This window comes from Monodelphis domestica, chromosome 1 (assembly GCF_027887165.1).
Source record: "Monodelphis domestica isolate mMonDom1 chromosome 1, mMonDom1.pri, whole genome shotgun sequence".
Taxonomy (NCBI): Eukaryota; Metazoa; Chordata; class Mammalia; order Didelphimorphia; family Didelphidae; genus Monodelphis; species Monodelphis domestica.
In genome coordinates, this window is record NC_077227.1 from 507,713,957 (window position 1) to 507,737,544 (window position 23,588).

The following is a 23,588-nucleotide window of genomic DNA, read 5'->3' on the forward strand; positions in this document are numbered from 1 at the left end:
ACATAGCGCTGTCTTTGCTGGGGCAGCGACTCTGCTGAGCAACTCTGGCCAAGTTAAAAATGAAGCTGCCAGGGTCAGTTAAGAGACTCAGGACATTGAGAGCCAGGCCTAGAGAGAGGAGGTCCTAGGTTCAAATCTAACCTTAGATACCTCCTCACTGTATGACCTTGGGCAAGTCACTTAACCTCCACTGTCTAGCCCTTTCTGCTCTTCTGCCTTGGAACCAATACATAGTAATGATTCTAAAATGGAAGGTAGGGGTTTAAAAACACGAGGCTGCTTCCTTACTTGGGCCAAAGGAGGAAGAGCCTACCAGGTCCTGCCTGCACTGGTTGTCTATATCTTGGTTCACCATCCCTTGGTTATGTCTGTTCTCACACTCTCACTCCACCCAAAGTAGGGCCAGAAAGTTCACCATTTCATGATCTCAAAACTCTTGGGGGCACTCGCTCTCTGGGGTGGTCCCAGGGCTTGTGACAGTGGGAGTCTAGCCACTTCCAATGGATCATTTTCCCCCGAAAGGTGTTTAAATTTTTTTCTGGGTTATACATGTATTATCGCACAAAACATATTTCTACAAGATTCCTTTTTGTAAGTGAATAATCTTGTAAAATTCAAATCCCAAAACATAACCCCAAATAAGCAGGTGAAAAATACTGTGCTTTCATCTGCATTTCTATCCCACAGTCCTTTCTCTGGAGGTGGAGAGCATCCTTTTTCATAAGGGCTCACAATTGTCCTGGATTGTTGCTTTGCTGTTAGTCGCAAAGTCTATCACAGCTGATCATTCCACAATATTGCTTACTGCACACCATGTCCTCCTGAGTCTGCTCATTTCACTCCACGTCAGTTCATGGAGGTCTTTCCAGCTTTCTGAAATCATCCTGTTCATCATTCCTTACAACACAATGGTATTCTATCACTATCACATACCACAATGTGTGCAGCCATTCCCCCATGGATGGGCATCCCCTTAATTTCCAATTCTTTGCCACCCAAAAAGAGCAGCAGCAAATATTTCCCATTTTCAGATGGACCGTTTTCATCCCATTCCCCCAATCCATCCAAGACCAAACATTTAATGAGCTTTGTGACCTTGGGTAAAGGACCTCCGTTTCCTCATTTGTAAAGCGGGATCATAATTCTCATCTTTCTATTTCACTTGGCTAATGAGAGTTCAATGACACCATGAAAAAGGACTTTGAAAATATTCATTACAATACAATAGGATTGATGAGAATTAGAGCAATGACTGAGGACAGTTTGAGAGAGGGCAGGAGAGTCGAAGGATAAGATAGAAAAACCGTAATATTTAGAGCTCATCTGGTCCAACCCCCGTATTTTATAGATGAGGAAACTAAGGGTAAGGTCTCAGACACTGAGTGCCTTGATCGAGGTCAGAGAGTTACCAAGACTTCCAGAATTTAACCCTCCGTGTCATGTTGCAATGTCGGTTTAAGCAGGTTTGTAGATCCATGGATTGTTAGAACAAAAAAGAGTCCTTAGCAATTATCTAGTTCAATCCTTCCTCAGTGGGGGAAAGTGGAGGAAACTGAGGCCATGGAGGGGGAATAATTTGGCTGTAATCGCACCACAAGTTCATGGCAAAACTGGAGCCTGACCCCAGTAGTCTTGACTCCTCACAGAGTACTTCTTCTATACTCTTTTATTAACACTTAATTTCTGTTCCAGTAACAACTCTAGAACAGAAAGACAAGGACTAGGCCAATTAGGGTTAAGTGACTTGTTCAGGGTAACACAGAAAATGTCTGATGCCAGATTTGAACTCAGGTCCTCCCAACTCTAGGCATAGCATTCTTTCCATTGTGCCACCTAGCTACCCCCAGTATATTTTTACTTAATTTGGGAGTTTTTGCATGTGTGTGTGTGTGTGTGTGTGTGTGTGTGTGTGTGTGTGTCTGTGTCTGTGTCTGTGTCTATGCTTAGTCCAATGGGGAAAGGCTTAGGGTTCTTGGCTGTGTGTCCTTGTAGAAATTATTTAACCTCTCTCACTCCCTTCCCTACTATAAAGTTAGATGATTTCTGGAGTCCATTCTCTGGAATGGGCAAATAGGTGGCACAATGGAGAAAGTGTAGTGCCTGGAATCAGGAAGTTCATCTTTCTGAGTTCAAAGATAGTCTCAGATACTTACTAGTTGTGTGATTCTGGGCAAGTCACTTCACTCTGCTAGCCTCAGTTTCCTCATCTGTATGATGAGCTGGAGAAGGAAATGGCCAACCCCTCCAGTATCTCTGCCAAGAAAACCTCAAATGGGGTCATGAAGAGTCAGACATGGCTGAAATGACTGAAGAAGAGCCCATCCTAGCTCTTCATTCTAATGTATCTATCATTCTATGGTATTAGGAGGGGGAACGGACTGGGAAAATTCAGTGACTCTCCTGCTGAGGAACCTTCCATTGCTCCTCAGTCCTGCAGGATTAAGCAATGAGATTACAGAATCAGAGGACTCAGAAACGATGAGCTTTAAGCATCATCCAGTTTAACCCCCCTCATTTTACCAGATGATGAAACTGAGGCCCAATGAAATTAAGTGGTTTGTTTAGAAAGCATGTCGACCCAGCATTTAAGGTCCATGGTTTAGACTCAACCCCCTTTACCTCCCACTGTCCCCTGAACATTACCCCTGGAGGGAAGGACCTTCCCAAGGCAACCTGACCGTCTCCTGGGTAGCTTTGAATCCTGGAAAGAAGTCCAGCCCACGAGGGCTAAGCTGCTTTAAGCATCTCCTCTACCTAAGGCCACGTGATGGTACAAGGGCTCCAAAGGGTATACCTGAGTCAGGGTCTCTGGGTTCGAGTCCCAGATCTGCTACTGACTAGATATGAAATTAACGCTGGGTAAGTCGCTTAAGCTCTTGGGTTTCAGTTTCTTCATAAATAAAATAAGAGGTTTAGACAACATGCCTTCTAAGGTCCCCCTCAGCTTGGCGTCCTATGAAGTTGGGCATCCGACCAGGAGAATTCACAGATGAGGGAGAGAGGCCAGCCGCTCCAGGAGGTGACTTCTGTCATGCCCACTCGGAGTTTGTTCAGACCCTGACACCAATCTCTCAGTCATTTGTTCCAGGGTCCACTCCCCCTTTCTGGATATTCCTGACTCCCCACAGACACGCTTTCTTCCATCTAGTGCATCCTCTTTAAGAATTCAGAATGAAATGGCTAAATCACAGTGACCCCCTGTGGTAGACCTGCAGAAGCTCTGGTTTGAGGGACCGAATCTTCCAGGGGACAGACTCCCTCCACACTGACCGGAGTCTTTCTGTACCTCTCAGGTTTGAAGCTTCTAGCCACCTAGGTCATTGCTACTCTTTGCCTGTGATCTGAGGTGGGAAATTAATCAACGTGTCCTCAATATGGCAGCCCACCTTGGCCCACAGAATGAAGATGTCTATCAAATGGTCAAAAGTTGGTTTCCTGGGAGTCTGGCAGCTGGGTAGCACAGTGGATAGAGTGCCAGGAGGTCCCGGGTTCAAATTTGATCTCAGACCCTTCCTAGCAGTGGGACCCTGGGCAAGTCACTTAAACCCTATTGTCTAGCCCTTGTGGCTTTTCTGTCTTGGAATTGACAGTACTGATTCTAAGGTAAAAGGTAGGGGTTAAGATTTTTTGTTGTTGTTCCATGCCTGGAGAGCAGTTGTTTTCTAGACCAATCTGGATTCCTTCCTCTTGCCATGGCCAAAAGACCATTGAGATGTAGGCTTTTTGGTGCCATCCCTGCTCAAATCCCTTCTCCATCCAGTTTTGGAGGTATTAATCTGTGTGTGGAGGAGATGCTGCCTTAGTATTCTTCTCTGGTTGCCCCTGCCTCCTCTTCCAGTTAAACCATGTGGCCTTTCCTTCAATATTCCAAATAAAGGGGTCTGTTGCTCCCAGCACTGGATGGCCCCTTTGGGTCTTCAGTAATACTTTTTTTAAAAATCCTTACCTTCCATCTTAGAATCAATACTAGGTATTGGTTCCAAGGCAGAAGAGTGATAAGGGCTAGGCAATGGGGATTAAGTGACTTGCCCAGGGTCACACAGCTGGGAAGTGTGTGAGGTCTTATTTGAACCCATGACCTCCTGTCTCTGGGCCTGGCTCTCTGTCTACTGAGGCACTTAGCTGCCCTGCCCCCCCATACCCTTTAAAGTAAATCAGTTAATTAATAGGCATTTAAGTGCCTACCATGTGTCAAGCATTGTGCTAAGTGCTGGGGATGCAAAGAGAGGCAAAGGCTGTCTCTGCCCCAGAGAATTGGCACTCTGATGGGGAAAGAACGAGAAAACTATTCCTTCCACCTCAGGACTTTCCCCCTCACAGTTTCTGGCACAGAAAAAGTTTAAAAACTCAGAAATGCATAAAATATATTATAAAATAGTAAAAAGCATAGATAGTATACAAAAATATAATATCAATGTATTTTTTCTTTTAATTCCATAAATAGATATGACTTTTTTAAAGTTAAGATACATAAAAAGTTAAAGTTTATGAAAAGAACCTAAAAGCCAGTGGATGACACAAAGGCCAGAAATGTTAACATTGGCCTACATAGAACCTATGACCAAACACTTAACCAAAATTTTACAATAAGTTACTGTAAACATCCTAGAGAAGAAAAAGAAAAAAATTCAGATTTCTTTTCTGGTATAACGGGAGGGCCAAAAAATCCTACTGGGATTTTCTAGATCCAGTGGGTACAGGGTGGAAGGGATCCCTGCATATGCAAACAAGATACAGACCAGACACACAGGAAGTCATTAACAGGGGGAAGGCACTGGAATTAAAGGCCAAGGTTTCTTAGGGAAGGGGAAACTTTAGTTGGCCTTCAAAGAGACTAGAGAAACCAGGAGGCAAAGAGAAATCCCAGATGGGCCAAATATTCCCTGGAAGGTCAAAAGAAACCTGGCAGATGGGGCACCTTGGGTGGGGTAGGCGGCTAGCAAAACAGTTCAGTGGATAGTGCCCTGGTCCTGGAGTTAACAAGACTTGAGTTCAGATTCAGCCCCAGACCCTGTATGACCATGGAAATGTCACTTAACTTTGTCTCCATGTCCTAATTTGAAAAATGGACTGGAGAAGGAAATGGTAAACCACTCTAGTATCTCTGCCAGGAAAATGCCAAATGGGGTCACTAAGAGTCTGCAAATGATTAAACAATTTCTAGGAACCATAGAAAGGTTAGAGAATGGTGGGAGGGTGGAAGTGTGGGAGAGGAGAATTGGCTAGTGTTACCCAGATATCATAGATCCAGACCTGGAAGGGACTTCAGAGGTGTGTTTAAACTAGCCCTGGACATTAATGCATTGCTGGTGGAGTTGTGAATTGATCCAACCATTCTGTAAGGCAATTTGGAACTATGCCCAAAGCATTGCTGGGTTTGTACCCCAAAGAGATAATAAGGGAAAAGACTTGTTACAAAAATATTCATAGCTGTGCTCTTTGTGGTGGCCAAAAATTGGAAAATGAGGGGATGCCCTTCAATTGGGGAATGGCTGAACAAATTGTGGTATCTGTTGGTGATGAAATACTATTGTGCTCAAAGGAATAATAAAGTGGAGGAAATCCATGGGAACTGGAGCAACCTCCAGGAATTGATGCAGAGTGAGAGGAGCAGAGCCAGGAGAACATTGTACATAGAGACTGATACACTGTGGCACAATCAAATGTAATGGACTTCTCCATTAGTGGCAATGCAGTGATCCAGGAAAATTCTGAGGGACTCATGAGGAAGAAGCTATCCATATCCAGAGAAAGAATTGTGGGAGCAGAAACACAGAAGAAAAACAACTGCTTGATCACATGGGTCAAGGGGGATATGATTGGGGATGTGAACTCTAAAGGATCACCCTGGTGTAAACATCAATAATATGGAAATAGGTTTTGATCAAAGACACATGTGGATTGCAATTCCCAGTGGAACTGCATGTCAGTTATGGCAGAGGGGGGCCGAAAGGGAGGGAAAGAATATGAATCATGTAACCATGGAAAAATATTCTAAATTAATTAAATAAAAATTTTCAATTAAAAAATAATATAAACTAGCCCCTGAACTTTACAAATAAAGAAAACTGAGGCCCAGAGAGGCTGTCATTTTTCCAGGGTCACACAGAGGCAGGACTAGAACCCAAGTTCTTGGACTCCAAAGTCAGTGCTCTTTACCCTGGTAGCTTAAAGCTAAATCTCATCCAAATTGGAGACTTCATACACATCCTCCCAGACCTGGCTTAAACTCCACCTCCTTTGTGAGGTCTTTCCTGACTGCTCAGTTGCCATGAATTCTTAGAGCACTTTGGCCTTTAAACCACTCCACTGGTAATTAATCCTATCCTTGCCTATGACAGCTTCACTCATTATTTAAAATTTTTTAATAATTATTTTAATTAAGCATTAAAATAAAAAAAATAATACAATTTAAATTCCCATAAAAGATGAGAAAAGATAACAAATTTCATACTATTATAGAATAAAGAGCTAGAAGGAATCTTGGATAATATCTTGTCTAACCCCATCATTTTACAGATGAGAAAACTGAGGCTCAGAGAGAGTAGTTGATTTGTCCAAGGTCATACAACAAGCTTTGGAACACATTAATATTTAGGTAGTACTTTGATATTTGCACACTACTTTGCAAAATTATCTTATTTTATCACAATCTTGGGACGTATTATTAACCCCACTTTACAGATGAAGGAACTAAGGCAGACAGAAGTTAAGTGATTTTCCTAAACATCACAACTATTAAGTGTCTGAGACAAGATTTAACTCGGGTCTTTCTGACTCCTTCCCAATTCAATGCTCAACCCACACCATGTTGGTGTGACTTTGATCTCATAGGAAGGTTCTGCAAGAAACTCTCCTGCAGAGCACTAAATAAGAGACAATAAATTCTGAAAACTGAAATACTCCATAAGCTATGATTTTAATTCTTATATTTCACATGTTAAACATTCTATTACAGAAACCCAGAAGGGTGAAAAAACTAAGGCAAAGAACATCAGTTGAGGCTTGTTCCCTGTCACCAGTTATAACCCGAGACCCGAGGTTCAGGATTTATTGATTTTTCTTGAGAAGAGAGGGAATCTCCATTCTGGGGTAGGGAGAGGAAATGATCAGCCACAAATTGGCCTTTTTTCTCCTAGCAAATGAGAGCACTAAGATGACTTTGAAGTTGAATCAATTCCATTATGAGATACAATGATTCTTTATCAGAGAAAGATGAAAATGTTTGGTGACTAGATAGCCCCCAACCGTCTGTCTGTCTGTCTCTCTCTCCTTCCCTCCTTTCCTTCCATGAAGCTGGAGTATCTCAGGAGGCAGCAGACATGTCTAACAGGCTGTATTGAGCCCAGTTTGAGCTGGGTCCTTGGCCCAGATGGCTGCCGATCATTTTCCCAGGACAGAACCTGTCAAGACAAAGAGTACCATTAGATAGTAACAGAAGTGTTTTCAAGGTAGGGAGAAGGGGAGAAGGGGGGAACTCAGGGGCACTCCAGGAGGATGTAGGATGTAGTACTCCAAGAGTCACACCTAGAGAGTGCCAAATCAGGGCTATCCCTAAAGGCTACAGAGCCACGGATCTGTAGGGGACACCAGGGTCCCACGGGATTCATAGGAATTTAAGAGTCATCTGGCTATCTTGGACTTCAGAGTCCAAAGTGGCCCATAATCGGGTGTGAGGCCCTGGGCACTCAGCTATGTCAAGGGAAACTGGTTTTCTGATGCAAATCACATTATAACTTCTCACCTGAAACCAACCCTAATAATAACATAGCTATCCTGTTAAAATTTTGATTAAGCTGAATTGTCTTTATTAGGCTAAAGCAGATGATGACATCTGCACCCGGCCTCTGCTCTCCAGGCCTGCTGCTGCCCCCCCCCCCCTTTCAATCTCATCTCCTGGGCTCCTAAGCTCTGACCAGCTAGCTAGACTGGCTTGCCCAGAATGCTTCCTTAGACCCCTCCTCAGTATCCTCTCCCAACTCACAACTCCAGGGACCATCATCTCTTCCTCTTCTCTAGGTCTGCCTCTTTCCTTTGCCCTGAGCCCTGGACTAGGCCTTGCGTGTCATTCTGGATGGAGCAGGATGGGGAGGAGAAGTCAAAACCATGTCACAGAAGGATAAGATAAAGGAACTAAGGATATTTAGCTTGGAGAAGAGAAAGCTTAGGGGAGTTTTAACCATTACCTTCAAAAGTTTGGGACTAGATTTAGTCTATGGGAAGACAAGAGCAAACCAGGGTCAATGGAAGGAGGGAATTTAGAAGGAGGCAGATTTCAGCCTCCCTCCCTAAAAGAATTCCCATTCCTCCTCTTCCTTAAAGGAAAAACTTGCCAATTGTTAGAGCTGTGGAACTATGGAAAGGCTAATGGATGACAGAATGAGCTGCATTGTGATGGTAGTATTCCAGAAGAGGCTAGGTGATGATCTGGAAGGGATGCTGAAAGGGACATTCCTGCATAGGGTGGAAAGTGGACGACAGGACCACTAAGATCCCTTTTAACTCAAACATGATGACGCCAAGATTCTGGGACTCCAAGATTTTGTGATTCTTAGGAATTGGGTTAAAAAAATGAAGCCACAAAGACATGAGAAGCCAAGAGGACAATGTAAGCTACTTCCAAGAAATGAGCAGTATTTGGGGGATGGCAGAATATAGACCAGAAAATCCAAGAGCTGTTTACCAGGGGTTTTTTTGCTCCATCACAGGAACAGGTGGGCAATTTGTGGAGATTTTAAGTCTCTGACCCTCACATCATTAGTGGTACATACCGTCTTCTCTGGAACTGTTGGTCTATCTCTGCCAGGGACTGGCCTTTGGTTTCAGGGACAAATAAATAAATGAAACCGAGGCCAGCCACAGCCATCAGCCCATACAGCAGGAAGGTCCAGGATAAGCCAATGGCTCCTAAAGAGACAAAAGGGACGATGTGTGTAATGGCTTGTGGTCACAGGTCACAAGTAAGGTCAAGGAGCATGTGCTAGGCATGGTGGTCTGGCTCTTGTAAGAAGAAACAGGGCAGAAGCTGGTTCTTATTCTGAGTCTCCAGAGTTTGCCAAGACCAATTCCCTTAAGGAGACAGTGTGATAAAGTGGAAAAAGTCTTAATTCTACAGCCAGAGAACTTAGGTTCAAATCTTATCCTTGACACCTCTGCTGTGATTTTAGGCAAATCATTTAACCCCTCTAGTCCTCAGGTTCCTTATCTGTAAAATGGGTGGGTGGGGGGACTAGATAGCTCCTGAGGACTCTTGCTGCTCTAGATCTAGAAACATCTTCACCCCATCAGAGGAGGGAACAATGGCCTCGGAAGGGGAAGAGTAAGCTAAAAGATCTTTTAATCAATGAGCATAATATAGGCCAGGTACTAGGCTAGGAACTGAGGCTATAAACACAAGGAATGAAATAATCCCTATTCATAATGAGCTTGCATTTTATTGGGGGAGTCCTATGAATGTAAAAATTAAAAAGTATATTATATATATATACATACACACATTTATTTTCTATATAAACAATAATACATAAATATAAATATACACACACAAGGTAATTTAACGGAAAAAGCCTTGGCCTAGAGAACAAGGAGCCTGGGTTTGAGTCCCAGCTCTGTCACTTAAGGATGACTACAATTAAGAGTTAGAACAGGCCTTGAAATCATCTAGTCCAACCCCTTCATTTCCCATGAGGCTCTGAGAAGTTATGTAGTTTGTCCAGGGTAACAAAGCATGGATTTGAACCAACTTGTTCTAACTCCAAGTCCAGTGCTCCCTCCCTCACACCAAGCTGTTATATGACCTTGGAAAGCCCATTTAAGGACTCTGAGCCTCAGTTTCCTCCTAGGTAAAATGGCAACAGGTATTTAGACCTAGGCATTAGGTCCAGAGGCATTAAAGAATCACATCTTTTGAGCTAGAAGGGAATGTGGTTCATTCCCTTATTTCACAATTGAACAACCTGAGTCTGAAAGGGATGAAGGGATTAGCCCAAAGTCACATAAATAGTAAGCAATAAAGACAGAATTCAAACATGGGTTCTCTGACTCAAAATCATGAAGATCTTTAAGATCTACTCCAGGTCTATGATTCTAAGTGACTTGTCTAAGGTCACACAATGAATCTGTTGCAGTAGATTAGTTGATAAAAATTTATCAAGTTTCGATTATGCACTAGACCAGCATTGGGTGAAGACATGGCATGTGTGCAGAGCAGGCACTTGGGGAGCTGCTCCATTCCCCCTCTTCCCAGCACCCAAGAACATTTTTTGCACACCCCGATCTTCTGTCCAGCCGCCCAAAGTGAGTACTTTCTCCCTCAACTCTCTGTGGTAATGGGGCGAGCTCACAGACAGCTTGAATTTGCTCTCTGTGCACTCGAACTCAGAAAAGATTTGCTAACAAGGTACTGGTAACTAAGCATTGGGGATACAAAGGCAAAAGATAGTCCCTGCTCTTAAGGAGCTTGCAATTTAATGGGGCAGACTACATGCAAAGAACTATGTACAGACATATATACATAATATTTTAAATAACTTCTGCTTTGTAATTATTTTATATATAATTATATATTTATAATTTTATATTTACAACAATATAATATAAAATATATCCAATGTGTAAAAATATATACAGGATAAACAGGAAATAATCTTAGAGGGAAAGCACTAGGATTACAGGGTCTTGGAAAAGGCACTGAGCTAACTAAGCACTAGAGATGCAAATACAGGCAAAAGACAGTCTGTGCCCTTTAAGAGCTTCCAGTCTAATGGAGGAGACAACATGCAAACAAGTACATACAAATATTATATATAGGTAAATTGGGAAAATTCAACAGAGGGAAAGCACAGGAATTAAGAGTGCCCCAGAAAGCCTGTCTATAGAAGGTAGGATTTTAGCTGGGACCTGAAGAAAATCGAGGAAGTTGAGAGGTGGAGAAGATGAGGGAGAGCATGCAAGGCTGGGACTAGAGCCCAGGTCTCCTGATTCCAGGTAATAAATATTTGTTGAATTGAACTGAACTAACACTATACCAGACTTTCTGAATGATGGTTTCATAGAGGAGGTAGGATTTTATTCCCTTATCCCCAGCCCTCATTTCATACAATATAGACAAACACCTGTTGAGAAACAACCACCCACCCACCAGTATGCCTAACATCCAGACTCCCTGACAGGAACAAAGCCTATGCTTGCCAGTCCACTATAGGCTGCTAAAGAGTGGTTTGACTTCAAGGCAATTGCTCACCAATCAGATCCAGGAAGGAGAGGCTGATCAGCAAGTTGGCAGCCCAGTTAAAACTGTTGCAGAAGGCGAATGCCCGTCCTCGGATTTCAGCTGGATAGATCTCACTGAGGACCAGCCAGGTGACTAGGAGACAAATGGGATGGGGGAGGATACAGATCAAGCCAACCTTGATAGACTAAACAGAATGTGAGATCTGGGACTGATTCCCTCCTGAGCCAAATGGTAAATAAAATAGTCCTAGATGGGGGGGGGGGGGGGGGGGTAAGGGATGATAAAGCAGCCACACACACACACAACAAGGTTAGAATCAGAATTCTGAGCACCCATCACCCACCCTAATGGTCAATAAGGACCATGATCATTAAGGTAAAGGAAAGAAAGGGAGGAGAAAACTATATAGCTAGTTGGAACTTTTAGCTGGAAAGTAGAACATTGAGGCAACTTTTACCTGTAGATTAAGTATGTAGCTACCTACCTAGAGTGATCTGAGGTACACAGGGCAAGTCCTCATATCTCCCCTTCCTTACCACTCCTTCTGTATCAAATTCCATAATCCATTATTTGTGGCTTTTCTTTGGGCAGCTAGGTATCACAGTGAATAAAGTATTGGGCCTAGAGTCAAAAAGGACTGATTTCAAAACTAGTTTCAGACAATTAATAGCTGTATGACTTTGGACAAGTCATTTAACCTGTTTACCTCAGATTCCCTAACTGTGAAATGAGGTTAATAAATGCACTCAGGTCCCAGGGTTGTAGTGAGAATCAAATGAGATAATATTTGTAAAGCACTTAGCATAGTGCCTGGCATATAATAAGCATTATATAAATGCTAATTATTAGCTTTCTGTTGTATAAAGCTCTCTACACCGATCTGGGCATTTAATGACTTTGGTTCAAGTCTCAATTCCATGACAAACTCACTTTGTGACCTTAATCAAGTCACTTTTCCTCTAAAATTAATTTTTCTCTACATATAAAAGTTAGACCCAATGATGTCTAAAGCCCTTCCCAGCCCAAAGTCTATGACCTATGCTTAGATCAAACTTATGCATTTCCATCTACAAAAGAGGGTTCCTACTACAGGATCTGGGCAAGAATAGCCAAAACATGGAAAACTTTGTAACGAACAGCATTTAGTAATAGAATTAGAAGGGAGACACAGGACACAGAATGCTGGAGATGGAGGATACTTAAAAGACTATATAGTATTAGAATTGAAAAAGTCCTTAGAAATTGAACATAGAACATAGAATATTAGAGCTAAATGGACCTTTAGGACACAAAACATGAAAGCTGGAAGGGCTCTTAGAATTCAAACATAGGATAGTCTAGCTGTTAAAAAGACCTTAAAACAATAGAACACAAAACATCAGAGTTGGAATGGATCTTAGAAGCTAGTTTATGTAGTCTTTTCCCCTCATCTGTAAGATAGGGAAACTGAGGCTCAGAAGAGTGACTTGCCCAAGGTGACATGCCAGGTTAGAGGCATATTCAGGGTTCCAGAAACCAGTTTTCCTGACTCTCAGGAATACACTCTTTCTCCTACTTGATGTGAAGTCTGCCTAATAATCAGGTATTCTCCTTACAGCCTAGAAAACAGATTTGCTCAAGGTTACATAGTAAATAACTGCCAGAGGAGGGATCAAAACCCAGTCCTCTCCTGATGCCATATTTAATGCCCCTGCCTAGTAGTATAGCTACTTCCTAGATGAAGCTTTGCAGTGCCCTAATAACTAACCTAGTACTGAGGTAGTATGGTACAGCAGAAAATATGGGAGGGTTGGAGTCAGAGGTCTCAGGTTCAAGTCCTATTTTAATGACAAGAATAAAAAGATGAATAAAGAAGCAGACTCACCTTCAAAAGCTAGAAGTTAAAATCGTTCTATATTCAAAAGGAAGAGAGAGCCAGCTATGCATAATGGAGCTCTATAGTTTCATATCTAATCTTCCTTTTCAGTTCTCTTATGTGTATGGAAATGCCTACTTAAATTTTTTTGATGTTAAGTTCTGAATAAAAATATTTTTTTTAAATCCCATCTCTTCAACTTACTACCCAAGTGACCATTTAATCTTTCTTGGCCTAGAAAGGCCCAAGTTCCTTATTTGAAAATGAAGAGGTTGGATTAGAGGGCCTCTATGGTATCTCTTAGCTCTAAATATATGATCCTTTTGGGGGGGCCTTTGTAGTATCTGCTGGTCTAAGCATTCAGTGTTCTCATGCTGCCCCAGGTCCTCCTAGAAGGCTTCACAAATTGGTGAAAAAAAGTTATAGATTGGGGGAGGCTGGGTGGTTCAGTGGATTGAGAGCTAGGGCTAGAGACAGGAGGTCCTGGGTTCAAATTTGACCTCAGACACTTCCTAGCTGTGTGACCTAAGCAAGTCACTTAACTCCCATTGCCTAGTCCTTACTGCTCTTCTGCCTTGAAACCAATACATGGTATTGATTCTAAGACAGAAGGTAAGGGTTTAAAAAAAAAAGAGTTATAGCCTGGGAGAGAAGAGCCTGGGTTCAGATCCCCAGGTCTGTCACTTGATTATATGAAAGTATGGTCATCACTTTACCTCTCTAAGGTTCAGTTTCTGTTTCTCTGAAATGGGTATAGTAATATTTGTACTATCTCACAAAGTTGTGAAGATAATCTATTGTAAGTAAGGCATTATATAAAGGCAAGGGATGGCTGATGCTATTATTACATGATTAACAGCTCACATTTTCATATATTAATATTGACTAATAATAACTCACATTTCTATTGGACTTTATGGTTTATAAAAAAAACATTGTCCTCACAACCCTGTGAGTTTAGGTGGCGATGACGACAACAGTTAACATTTTTATAGAGTTTTAAGTTTTGCAAAGTGATTTACATATATTATTTCATTTGCAATTATGTGGGTGGTATACGTCCTATCATGCCCATTTCACAAAGAAAGGAAGTAATGTGCACTGGAGCCAGGATTCAGATCCAGGTTTCTTGGCTCCAAGTCACTTAGTACTTCCTTCATTTCACTTTCAAATCTTTCCAAAGGTTAAAAAAAAAAAGACTTAGGGACTAAATGCTTTATTTAGCTGAAGAAATGACTAGAGGAATTTCAGGATGTCTGATACTGGGGAAAGATTTCCAGAAAGGAGAAAATTGGGGGTGCTTCTGCAAGCATGACAGAGGAGAGGTCACCCACTCTACTTCTACATAAAGCTCATTTCAGACGCTACTGAATACTGGGATGGGTCCTGAGGATTCCCTGAGGCTAGGCGTATAGCCAATGGGAGATCTGGTTGCTTATACTTACTTGGTCCAAATCCAAAAGAAAAGGCGCTCACGAATGCCATCATGCAGAGTAAAGCAATCCAGTTTAAGACCCTGTGCCTGCTGGTCCAGGAGTTGGTAACCAGGTTACTGGTGCCATGTGCCAGTGAGTCATGAGCTGGAAGAAGAGCTCCCTGAACTCCTGAGGAATTAGCAACTGTCCCTTTGGCTCTGGCACCAGATGTGTCCATCTTTAGGGAAGTCAATCCTATGTCGGGATAGTCCGAGCTCCCTTGGAGAGGGGGAAGGCTGGGGTCTGCCTGGAAAGCAGGAAACCTGGAGGCAGTGGTCATGTTGGATGTCTCAGGAGGTCTGTGGCAGCCCTGAGTGGGGTCCATTGACACAGTAAAGCCAACCAGCCCAATGCCACTGACTGAGACAGCCATGACAGCGCAGCCAGCCATCAGCAGCACCCTCCTCCCAGCGCGGTCCACTAGTCCCATAGCCACCAAGGTAGCAGCCACTTTTACCCCTCCGAGTCCCACAGAAGCCAGGGTAGCCGAAGAGCCCCCTCGAAAACCCACGGAATGGAAAATGGTGGATGCATAGCAGAGCACATTGGGTTGGCCGGTGAGCTGTTGGAAGAGCACAAGGCCTAGACCCACGGCCGTCCGACTCCGCATGTTGGCCTTGGCCCTAAAGAGGCTCCAGAAAGAGTACTGTTCCTTCCTGTGGGAACTGGATGTGGCTGCTTCTGCTTCCTCAGGGCCTCGGAGCGGAATGAGGCCCTTATGGGAGTCTGATTTAGCCTTGAATTGTGGAAAGAGGCTTGCTGGGAGAAAGATGAGGCTAAGGGACTGCATGAGGGCCGGGGCAGCTGCCCAGCCAAACATGTGCCGCCAGCCCTGCGCTGTGTCAGTAAGCGCGTAGTTGAGAGCATAGGAGAGGAGGATACCCACCGTGATGCCCACTTCGTACAGGGACACGAGCACGCCCCGATGTCGAGGTCCCACCAGTTCTGAGACGTAGATACAGCAGGCCATAGAGGACAGAGAGATGGCAAAGCCCACCATGCCTCGGCCCATGGCCAGCCATGGCAGTGAGCCTGCGAGGCTTAAGCTCAGGCTGCCAGCAAGCAGTATGGCATTGCTAAATAAGATGGCTTTCTTCCTCCCATACTGGTCAATGAGGAACCCTCCAACTAAGGAGGCTAGGAGAGCCCCAAGAAGCAGGGTCCCCACCAGAGCCTCCTGCTCAAAGCAGCTGAGCCCAAAGTCTAATTGCAACTGCAGCAGTGCTCCAGAGATAATGGCCAGCTCATAGCCAAAAGTCAGTCCTCCCAGCAAGGAGACCGAGGCACACAACAACAGGACTGGAGAGCGCAGTTCTAAAAGGCAAAGAAGAAAATCATGAGTTCCTAGAGCTGCTTCAGTCTCTCATGGCGTAAGCAAGGGAAACAGATTAGCTGGCTGCCTTCCTTCCTTCCCTCTCTTCTTTTGTCCTTCCTTCCCTCTCTCTTTTCTTCCTTCCTTCCCTCTCCCTTTCCTTCCTTTGTTCTTTCTCTCCTTCCTTCCCTCTCTTTCCTCCCTTTCTTCCTTCCCTCTCCCTTTCCTTCCTTCAGTCCTTCCCTTCTTCCTTCCCTCCCTACCTTCCTTCCTTCTTTCCCCTCTCCCTTTCCTCCTTTTTTTTTTCCTTCCTTCCTTCCTTTGTAACAAGTCTAAGACAGTAGGGCAAAAGATAGGCAATTGGGGTTAAGTGAGTTGCCCCAGGTCACACAGCTGGGAAGTATGTGAAGCCACATTTGAACCCAGATCCTCCTGGCTCCAGGCCTGGAGCTCCATACACTGAGCTACCTAACTACTTTGGAGGTGATATATATTTTTTAAGTTTAATTAATTTAGAATATTTTTCCATGGTTACATTATTCATGTTCTTTCCCTCCCCTCCTCCCATCACCCCCCCTTCCCGTAGCCAATGAGCAATTCCACTGGGTTATATATATGTATCATTGTTCAAAACCTATTTCCATATTAATCATATTTGCAATAAAGTGATCTTTTCACACCAAACCCCAATCATATCCCCATCAACCCATGTGACCAAGCAGTTGTTTTCTTCTGTGTTTCTGCTCCCACAGTTCTTCCTCTGGATGTGGATAGTTTCTTTCTCATGAGTCCCTCAGAATTGTCCTGGATCATTGCATTGCTGCTAGTAGAGAAATCCATTAAGATTGATTGTACCACAGTGTATCAATCTCTGTGTACAATGTTCTCCTGGTTCTGCTCCTTTCGCTCTGCATCATTTCCTGGAGGTCGTTCCAGTTCATATGGAATTCCTCCAGTTCATTATTTATTTGAGCACAATAGTATTCCATGGAGGTGATATTTCTTTATTTCTTTATTTTTTAAACCCTTACCTTCTGTCTTGGAACCATGCGTATTGGTTCCAAGACAGAAGAGTGTTAAGGGCTAGGCAATGGGGGGTTAAGTGACTTGCCCAGGGTCACAGAGGTGATATTTCTCAACGAAGCTGCTGATCTTATCATGGATAGCTCAAACTTCATGAATCAGAATTCTCATGGAATGGGTACTTCCGTATGCTAGAATTCTTAGTTAACTGATATAAATAATGCAATCATTTCTGCCTGAAGTTTGTTAAGAATCTTGCTAAAATGTGCCTTTTTCCTGCCTCAGTAAATAGAGTAAGCTTAATATAACTAAAGCAGGTAGGTGGTGCAGTGGATGGATCAAGTACCTGGCTTGGAATCAGGAAGACTTCAGGTTAAATCTGACCTTAGAGTCTTACTAGTTGTGTGATCCTGGGCAAGTCATTTCATTCTGCCTCAACTTCTGCATCTGTAAAATGAAGAGAAGCCAAACATGTGCCACCAGCCAAGAAGAACACTCAGACTTGAGAATGAAATGGCAAACCACTCCAGAATCTTTGCCAAGAAAACCCTAAATGGGGTCACAAAAAGTCAGATGGGACTGAAACAATTCACCAATAACAACATAACTAAACCTATCTTTCATGAGAGAGGTTCTCCTGAAGCCCTGAAGTGATCACTCTCTTCATCAGTGTTCACTGCCCAAAGCTATAGACATAGGGAATGAACACTGTAGTTGAAATCACTGAGACTGAGCCAAGATTTTTATAGTCAAGGAAAATAAGGCCTAGAAAGGAGAAAAGACTTTCCCAAGGTCATACAAATGGGAAATGGAAAAATTAAAACCACAGGCTGAGCTCAGACCATTTCTTGTGACCTAGGTGGCGTAGTGCTAGGCTTGGAATCATGGACTAGAGATTATATTTGTTCTCCTATTAGACAGATGGGTAGAACACCAGACCTAGAGTCAGGAAGACCTGAGCTCAAATACAGCCTTGGATCCTTACTAGCTGTGTGACCCCTAGATGAGTCACTTACATTCCATTTGCTTGTGTCCTCATCTGTAAAATGGGGTTAGTAACATCTACATCATGAGTTTATTGTGAGGATCAAATGATATAACATATGTAACATGCTTTGCAAATCTTAAAAGGTTGCTATTCTTTTAATAAATCACTGGTTTTTAAAAAGTATATGCCTATATTTACTTGTCATTTTCCTCTCTCACGGTGTGTCACCTTTCTAATAACAGGAATACAACAGTTCTGATCAAAGTTTTACTACATTTTAAAAATCACTGGTCCTTCTTCCTTAGTCCTCAGTTGAGGAGAGCTGTCATTTCTACTACCACGTCTCTCCATATGCAGGAGGGTAAATGTCACACACACACACACACACACTCTGTCTGTGTGTGTGTGTGTGTCTTTCTCCCTCTCTGTCTCTCTCTTCCTCCCTCCCCCTTTCTCTATCTTTGTTTCTGTCTCCCTCCCTCCCTTTCTGTCTCTCCCTCTCTCTGCCTCTCTGTCTTGTCTCTGTCTCTGTCTCTCCCATCACCATCCTTCAGACCTTCGTCACCTCTTGCTGGGATTATTGCAATCCCTCCCTCCCTTTCTGTCTCTCCCTCTCTCTGCCTCTCTGTCTTGTCTCTGTCTCTCCCATCACCATCCTTCAGACCTTCGTCACCTCTTGCTGGGATTATTGCAATCCCTCCCTCCCTTTCTGTCTCTCCCTCTCTCTGCCTCTCTGTCTTGTCTCTGTCTCTCCCATCACCATCCTTCAGACCTTCGTCACCTCTTGCTGGGATTATTGCAATCACCTCCTAAAAGGTTTCTCTTTCAGTCTCTACCTTCCCCAAACTTTCTAAACTACACAGCAACCAAAATAATTTCCCAGAGTCCTGACCTTTAAATAACTCCTCTGCCTGCTTCACTTTTATTGTCTCCATCTCCTTCCCTGTCTCTCCTCTGCATTCCAGTCTCACTTCATACTACTCTCCTTTCCGACCTCTACATTCCAATCAAACTGAACTGCTAGCTGCTTCCCAAATTCATCCTGCCAGCTTCCACCTGAAGGCATTCACACAAGCTATTTCCTCTGCCTGAAATACTCTCCTTCCTTATCCCTGGTCTCAAAATTAAGGCATCTCTTCAAGGCTGTGCTCAGGCACCTCCTCCATGAACACAGTCATTTTCCCTTCTCCTAATATTTATTTGGATATATCTGTAACCACTTTCATCATTTTCTTTCCCCAATAGGATGTAAACTCACAAAGGGCAAAGGCTAGTTTATTTCTGGCTTTATCTGCCTACCATCCAGCAGGGTACTTGGGACCTTGTAAGCATTTTATAGCATTTGAATGGAGTTGAACTCCAGCTCTCACATCATCTATTCAAACAGAGCTCTGACATTCTGTTAGTATGGAGCAAGGAGAGTTTTTGGAATTCTATGGTTGACTCACAGGACTGGAGTGACAGTTGGAAGAGCAAGGGCTTATGGGAGAAGAACGGTGGGCTGAGGGGACTCTGAAGAGCCCCTTGTTCTTCTACCTTAGGACGGAGAGCGGAGAGGTTCGGTTTCTGAGTGGCTGAAGAACGTCTGAAGCCACCAGTGAAGACTCTGCTTCTTGCCTGGAACCAGTAGCTGCTTTCTCTCCAGAAATCCTACGACTGTTTCCTCCCCCTGCTGCAAACATCACTGACCCCTGAGGGGGTGCTGCCTAGGACTCAAACCAGAGCCCAGCCCTCCCGGATCCTCCCTGCCTTCTCAGAACTGTGTCTAGTTGATTCCTTTAGGATAGACTATAGAAAGGACATTTAGTTGGGAAAGAGGCAGAGATGCTCCTGGGCATAGACATCAGCCCCTTGAGCCAACGAGTGCGTAGATGTTCTGACGGGGCTACCTCTCTCCTCTCCCCTCAGTCTACCTTTCCTTGTCAATAAATCCCTTAACTAGCAGTCAGATTTCAGCTTGGCCTAATTCGCAGAAGGAAGAGAGCTGAAGGAACTGGGGACAGGCCTCAAGCTAGAGACCCGTCCCTCCGTGGTAAGGTCGGGCAAGGCCGGCCACAGATCTCCTTTGGGGAAGGTAATACAGAAACCTTCCTCTAGAGATGCTGCTAGGGGAGACGGACATCTCATGCCCTCAGCCTTTACATCAAAAGGGCTTCAAGGGATACAGACGGCTTGTTATCACTGGAGAAGGGGAGAAGGGAACTGCCATTCCCTGTCTCATAGATTTACTTCAAGCCCTGATCCTGCTTGCTCCAGAGAGGGGCTGCCATTCCCTCTCATAGGTTCCACCTCAACCCTGTTCCTGATCACTTGATCGTCCCAACACCTCCCTGGTGTAACACCTCAACCAGTGAGCCAAAGCCATCTATTACTAATACAAGAAGAACCCCACTTTTACAGCTCTCTGTTTTAATGTCCTAGCTCAGACACAGTAAGCTCATGTTCTAATTCCTCTCTAGTGCTAACAGTCTATATTCCCCAGCCGTAGTGCCAGCCTTCCATGTGAGCAGGTCCCTTCTGGCTCTCCCATGCCACATTCTAAGGTCCTTCCAGCTCAGGCATCAAATGCTCTATGTTTCTGGTTCTCACATTCTGTGTTTCCAAATCCCCTCCAGCTTAGACATTTTCTTATTCTTTTTTCCTGGTCATGAATGGCCAAAGTGAGAGCACACAGTATACAACTTCCTGGTTCTTTGGGCCAAAGGGAAAGAATAAGTCAACATAATGTTGACTGTGGATACAGAAAACTTACTACAGGGAAGTCCTGTGATCTCTCAACCAGACCTTTCTTGCTCTCTGCTGGTGGCCCAAACTGTACGGCAAAGTACTTTATAGATAGGATCTCCTCACCACAAGTCTGTGCGATAGAAGCAAACATGCCCATTTGACGGATGAGAAAACTGAGACTGAGAGAGGTAAGGTAATTTTGTGCAGAATCTCAAAGCTAGAAAGTATCTGAGACAGGATTCTCACACAGGTCTCCTTTACAATCCAGAGTTCTAGCCACTATGACAAATAACCACTCTACTTCTGAGAAGGGATACCCAGCTACAGGAGCAAAGAACAACCTTGGGAAAGCCCTTTACCAATTGAGAAGCAGCTATTTCAAGCTACTAGCTATGACTACAGCATGGACAGCTTTGTCTTTGGAGAGTTTCGGGCCAGACTGACCATACTGGCCACCCCAAAAACTCAAACACTCCACATTCTCTGATTCCAAATCCAGGCTTCTGCTACTTCCGATCTTCTCTAAATCTTCATTTCTCTTCTTTAGCATATGAGAAACTAGAGGAACACTCCAACTTTTCATCTTTGCTCTTGGGGAGGCTGAGGGGGGTAGATCTCTTGAGTTTTGGTTGTCAGTCTTGTCACTTGCTTCTCTCTCGAATATTCCCACTGTTGCTTGTTCCAACACAGAGGCAGAAAGTCCAGAACTTGCTTTAGTTTTCTTTCCACACTTGAGTTTGGGAGTTTGGAGCTACAGTTTAGCGGCAAAAGAACTAAAGCTGACACGGTGTCTGCTGTGAGTCTGGCATGGTCTCATCTCAAAGAAGAAAAAGAATTTTTAAAAAGGAATGAAGACTGTGGATCAGATGAACTCTGAGTCCCTGGTCCTAAAGTGGCGTAAGGGAAAGTCTTGGGCCAGGAGAAACCTGGGGTCCTGTGGGACTCTGAAGTCACACCATCACCTCCCCTTGGAGGTCTGCTTCCTCCTCTTTGCAATGAAGAGGAAAGGCTGTGGAGTCGTGGAGGCCAGAAGGCAGGTTCTGGGCAGAAAGTCGGGGGAACTCCCTACCGTGTAAACTATGGTTTGTGGATCTGCCTTGGTGGATGGAATGGAGAGAGGGTCATGGAGAGGGGGACAAAGTGACAGAGAGAAGAGGATGAGATCGGGATTCTTCAGCGGTCTGGGGAAGCCTGTCGCTGGGGATGCCTCGGGTTATCTCCAGGGGTGGGAGCTGGGGCGGCGGAGGAAGTGAGAGGATGGGAAGCGGGGAAAGGAAAATAGGGAGAAAGGGAAGGGGGTGGAGCCCAAAGAGGCAAAGGAGGGGCGCAGGAGAGGAGGGCCCTGGAGCGTAGTTTGGGAGGAGCGCTGGGAATTGGGGGCACGGCAAAAACCCAGGAGAGAGCTGAACGGAAAGTGGTAGTTGCCTCTCCCCCTGAGGGCCGCCTCTTACTTACCCATGGCTAGCCGGGTTCGGGCGCGCTGGGAGACCCGACTCGGTGGGGGAGAGTGGAGCGCATCCCTTGGGGCGGCCCCGCCGCCGCTCAGCCGCTAAGTAAACTTTCTGCGGACCTCCTCCAGGCTTGAACCCCGGCGGCGCCCACGCCACGTCGGCCAGCCCCCGCCCCAGCCCTGGTCCCCGGCTGGGAGAGGAGGGGCCGAGGGAGGGGGCAATATGCCGAGGCCCGCCCCTGCCCAACTAGCCCAATCCCCGAGCCTCATATTGGTCGGACGCGAAGCCCTCAGCGCCGCATCTCGGACCGGGAGATAAGTAAGGAATGCCAAGCGCCCTAGGTCCGAATCCAGATTCTGCCAGCAGCGCTAGCAGCGAGACCTCGATCGAGTCTCTTTCCTTCCCCGTCTGTCAATGGAAGGCATCGGAATAGAGGTGCCCCTCACGGAACCTTCTAGCTCTCCATCCAGTGACCCGTTTTCTTTTGCCCCGAACTCTAGCGGACCAGGCCCAAGGGTAGAACGCCTGCGGGCTGGCGCTGGCACCTAGCGGGACCTGCAGCTGCCCCCAGCAGGACTGGCTCATCTGAAACCCGACCAACCTGCCACAGTTCCGGCTCCCTGAAGGCTCGGGAATGTAGGACAGGCACTTCCCGCCCTTAGAGAAGAGAAACCGGATAGGAAAACATAGAACACCCAAATCCAAACAAGCCTGGTGCTCTTGTGCCCGAGGCCCAACTGTTCCTGAGCACAGACTCCTCTGCCAAGACGAGGGCCTGGATGGAAAGGAAAGCGGGTCCTGCCTTCTCCAGGCCCGGGGGGACTTGAAAGGCACTTGTCCCGTGCCCTCCTTTAAGGGACGATAAACGTCTTTGCCATCAATCATCAAGAATTAAACTGAGGCTCACATGTTTTTTCTAGAATCTCTAAATTTATTTTGACTTTTAAACAAACTCTTCCCCTCTGTCTTAGAATCAATACTGTGTATTGGCTCCAAGGCAGAAGAGTGGTAAGGGCTAGGCAATGGGGGTCACGTGACTTGCCCAGAGACACACAGCTGGGAAGTGAGGTCAAATTTGAACCCAGGACCTCTATCTCTAGGTTTGGCTCTCCATCCACTAAGCGATCCAGCTGTCCCCAGTTTATTTTGACTTCTGAAATTCTCAGTAGAGCCAGCAAAGCTATCATGCAATGGAGAGGAGTCTTGGGTTCTGGCTCCTAACCTGCACCAGCTGTAGGATTTTAGGGATTGTTTCCTCTTTCTGGATTCAGTTTCTCCCTCTGCAAGTCCTTTGTAGAACTAGAAGTTCTAGATCTGGAAGTAATTTAGTAGCCCCAAGGATCAGCAACATTTATTGAACACTTCAGTGGAGCAGTCTTGGGGGATCTGGTCAAGGGCGCTTTGGTCCACTGAAGAGGGTGGGTTGAGAAGCTGACTGAAGTGTTCTTTCCACCTGTTGCTGAACAATATCAATTATGTATATTCTAAGCACTGTTTTAGGTGCTAGGGATAAAAAGACAAAAA

The 23,588-nt window shown here is 44.8% G+C and overlaps 1 protein-coding gene across 3 annotated transcripts; it reads right to left on the reverse strand.

Annotated features, from left to right (window-relative positions):
- Window positions 1-6,900: 6,900 nt before the first annotated feature.
- SLC2A10 (solute carrier family 2 member 10) lies at window positions 6,901-22,293 on the reverse strand. 3 transcript variants are annotated; one of them, XM_007507817.3, is made up of 5 exons: window positions 22,069-22,281; window positions 14,534-15,877; window positions 11,243-11,365; window positions 8,772-8,907; window positions 6,901-7,403 (listed from the first exon to the last, which is right to left on the reverse strand). In XM_007507817.3, the coding sequence occupies exons 1-5, from the start codon at window positions 22,070-22,072 to the stop codon at window positions 7,307-7,309; spliced, it is 1,704 nt and encodes a 567-aa protein (XP_007507879.3). In that variant the 5' UTR covers window positions 22,073-22,281; the 3' UTR covers window positions 6,901-7,306. The 3 variants fall into 3 exon arrangements, with proteins under 3 accessions (XP_007507879.3, XP_056668985.1, XP_056668986.1); XM_056813007.1 differs by lacking the exon at window positions 11,243-11,365 and having other exon boundaries at window positions 22,069-22,285; XM_056813008.1 differs by lacking the exons at window positions 6,901-7,403; window positions 8,772-8,907; window positions 11,243-11,365 and adding an exon at window positions 11,497-11,854 and having other exon boundaries at window positions 22,069-22,293.
- Window positions 22,294-23,588: the final 1,295 nt, after the last annotated feature.

Bases quoted from the DNA above. Each gene is read 5' to 3' on its own strand.
- SLC2A10 (XM_007507817.3), bottom strand. The intron at 11,366-14,533 runs GTAAGTATAAGC...TTTGTCTCCTAG, and splicing joins TTCTTTTGGATTTGGACCAA to TCACCTGGCTGGTCCTCAGT. The intron at 8,908-11,242 runs GTGAGCAATTGC...TTGTCTCTTTAG, and splicing joins CTCCTTCCTGGATCTGATTG to GAGCCATTGGCTTATCCTGG.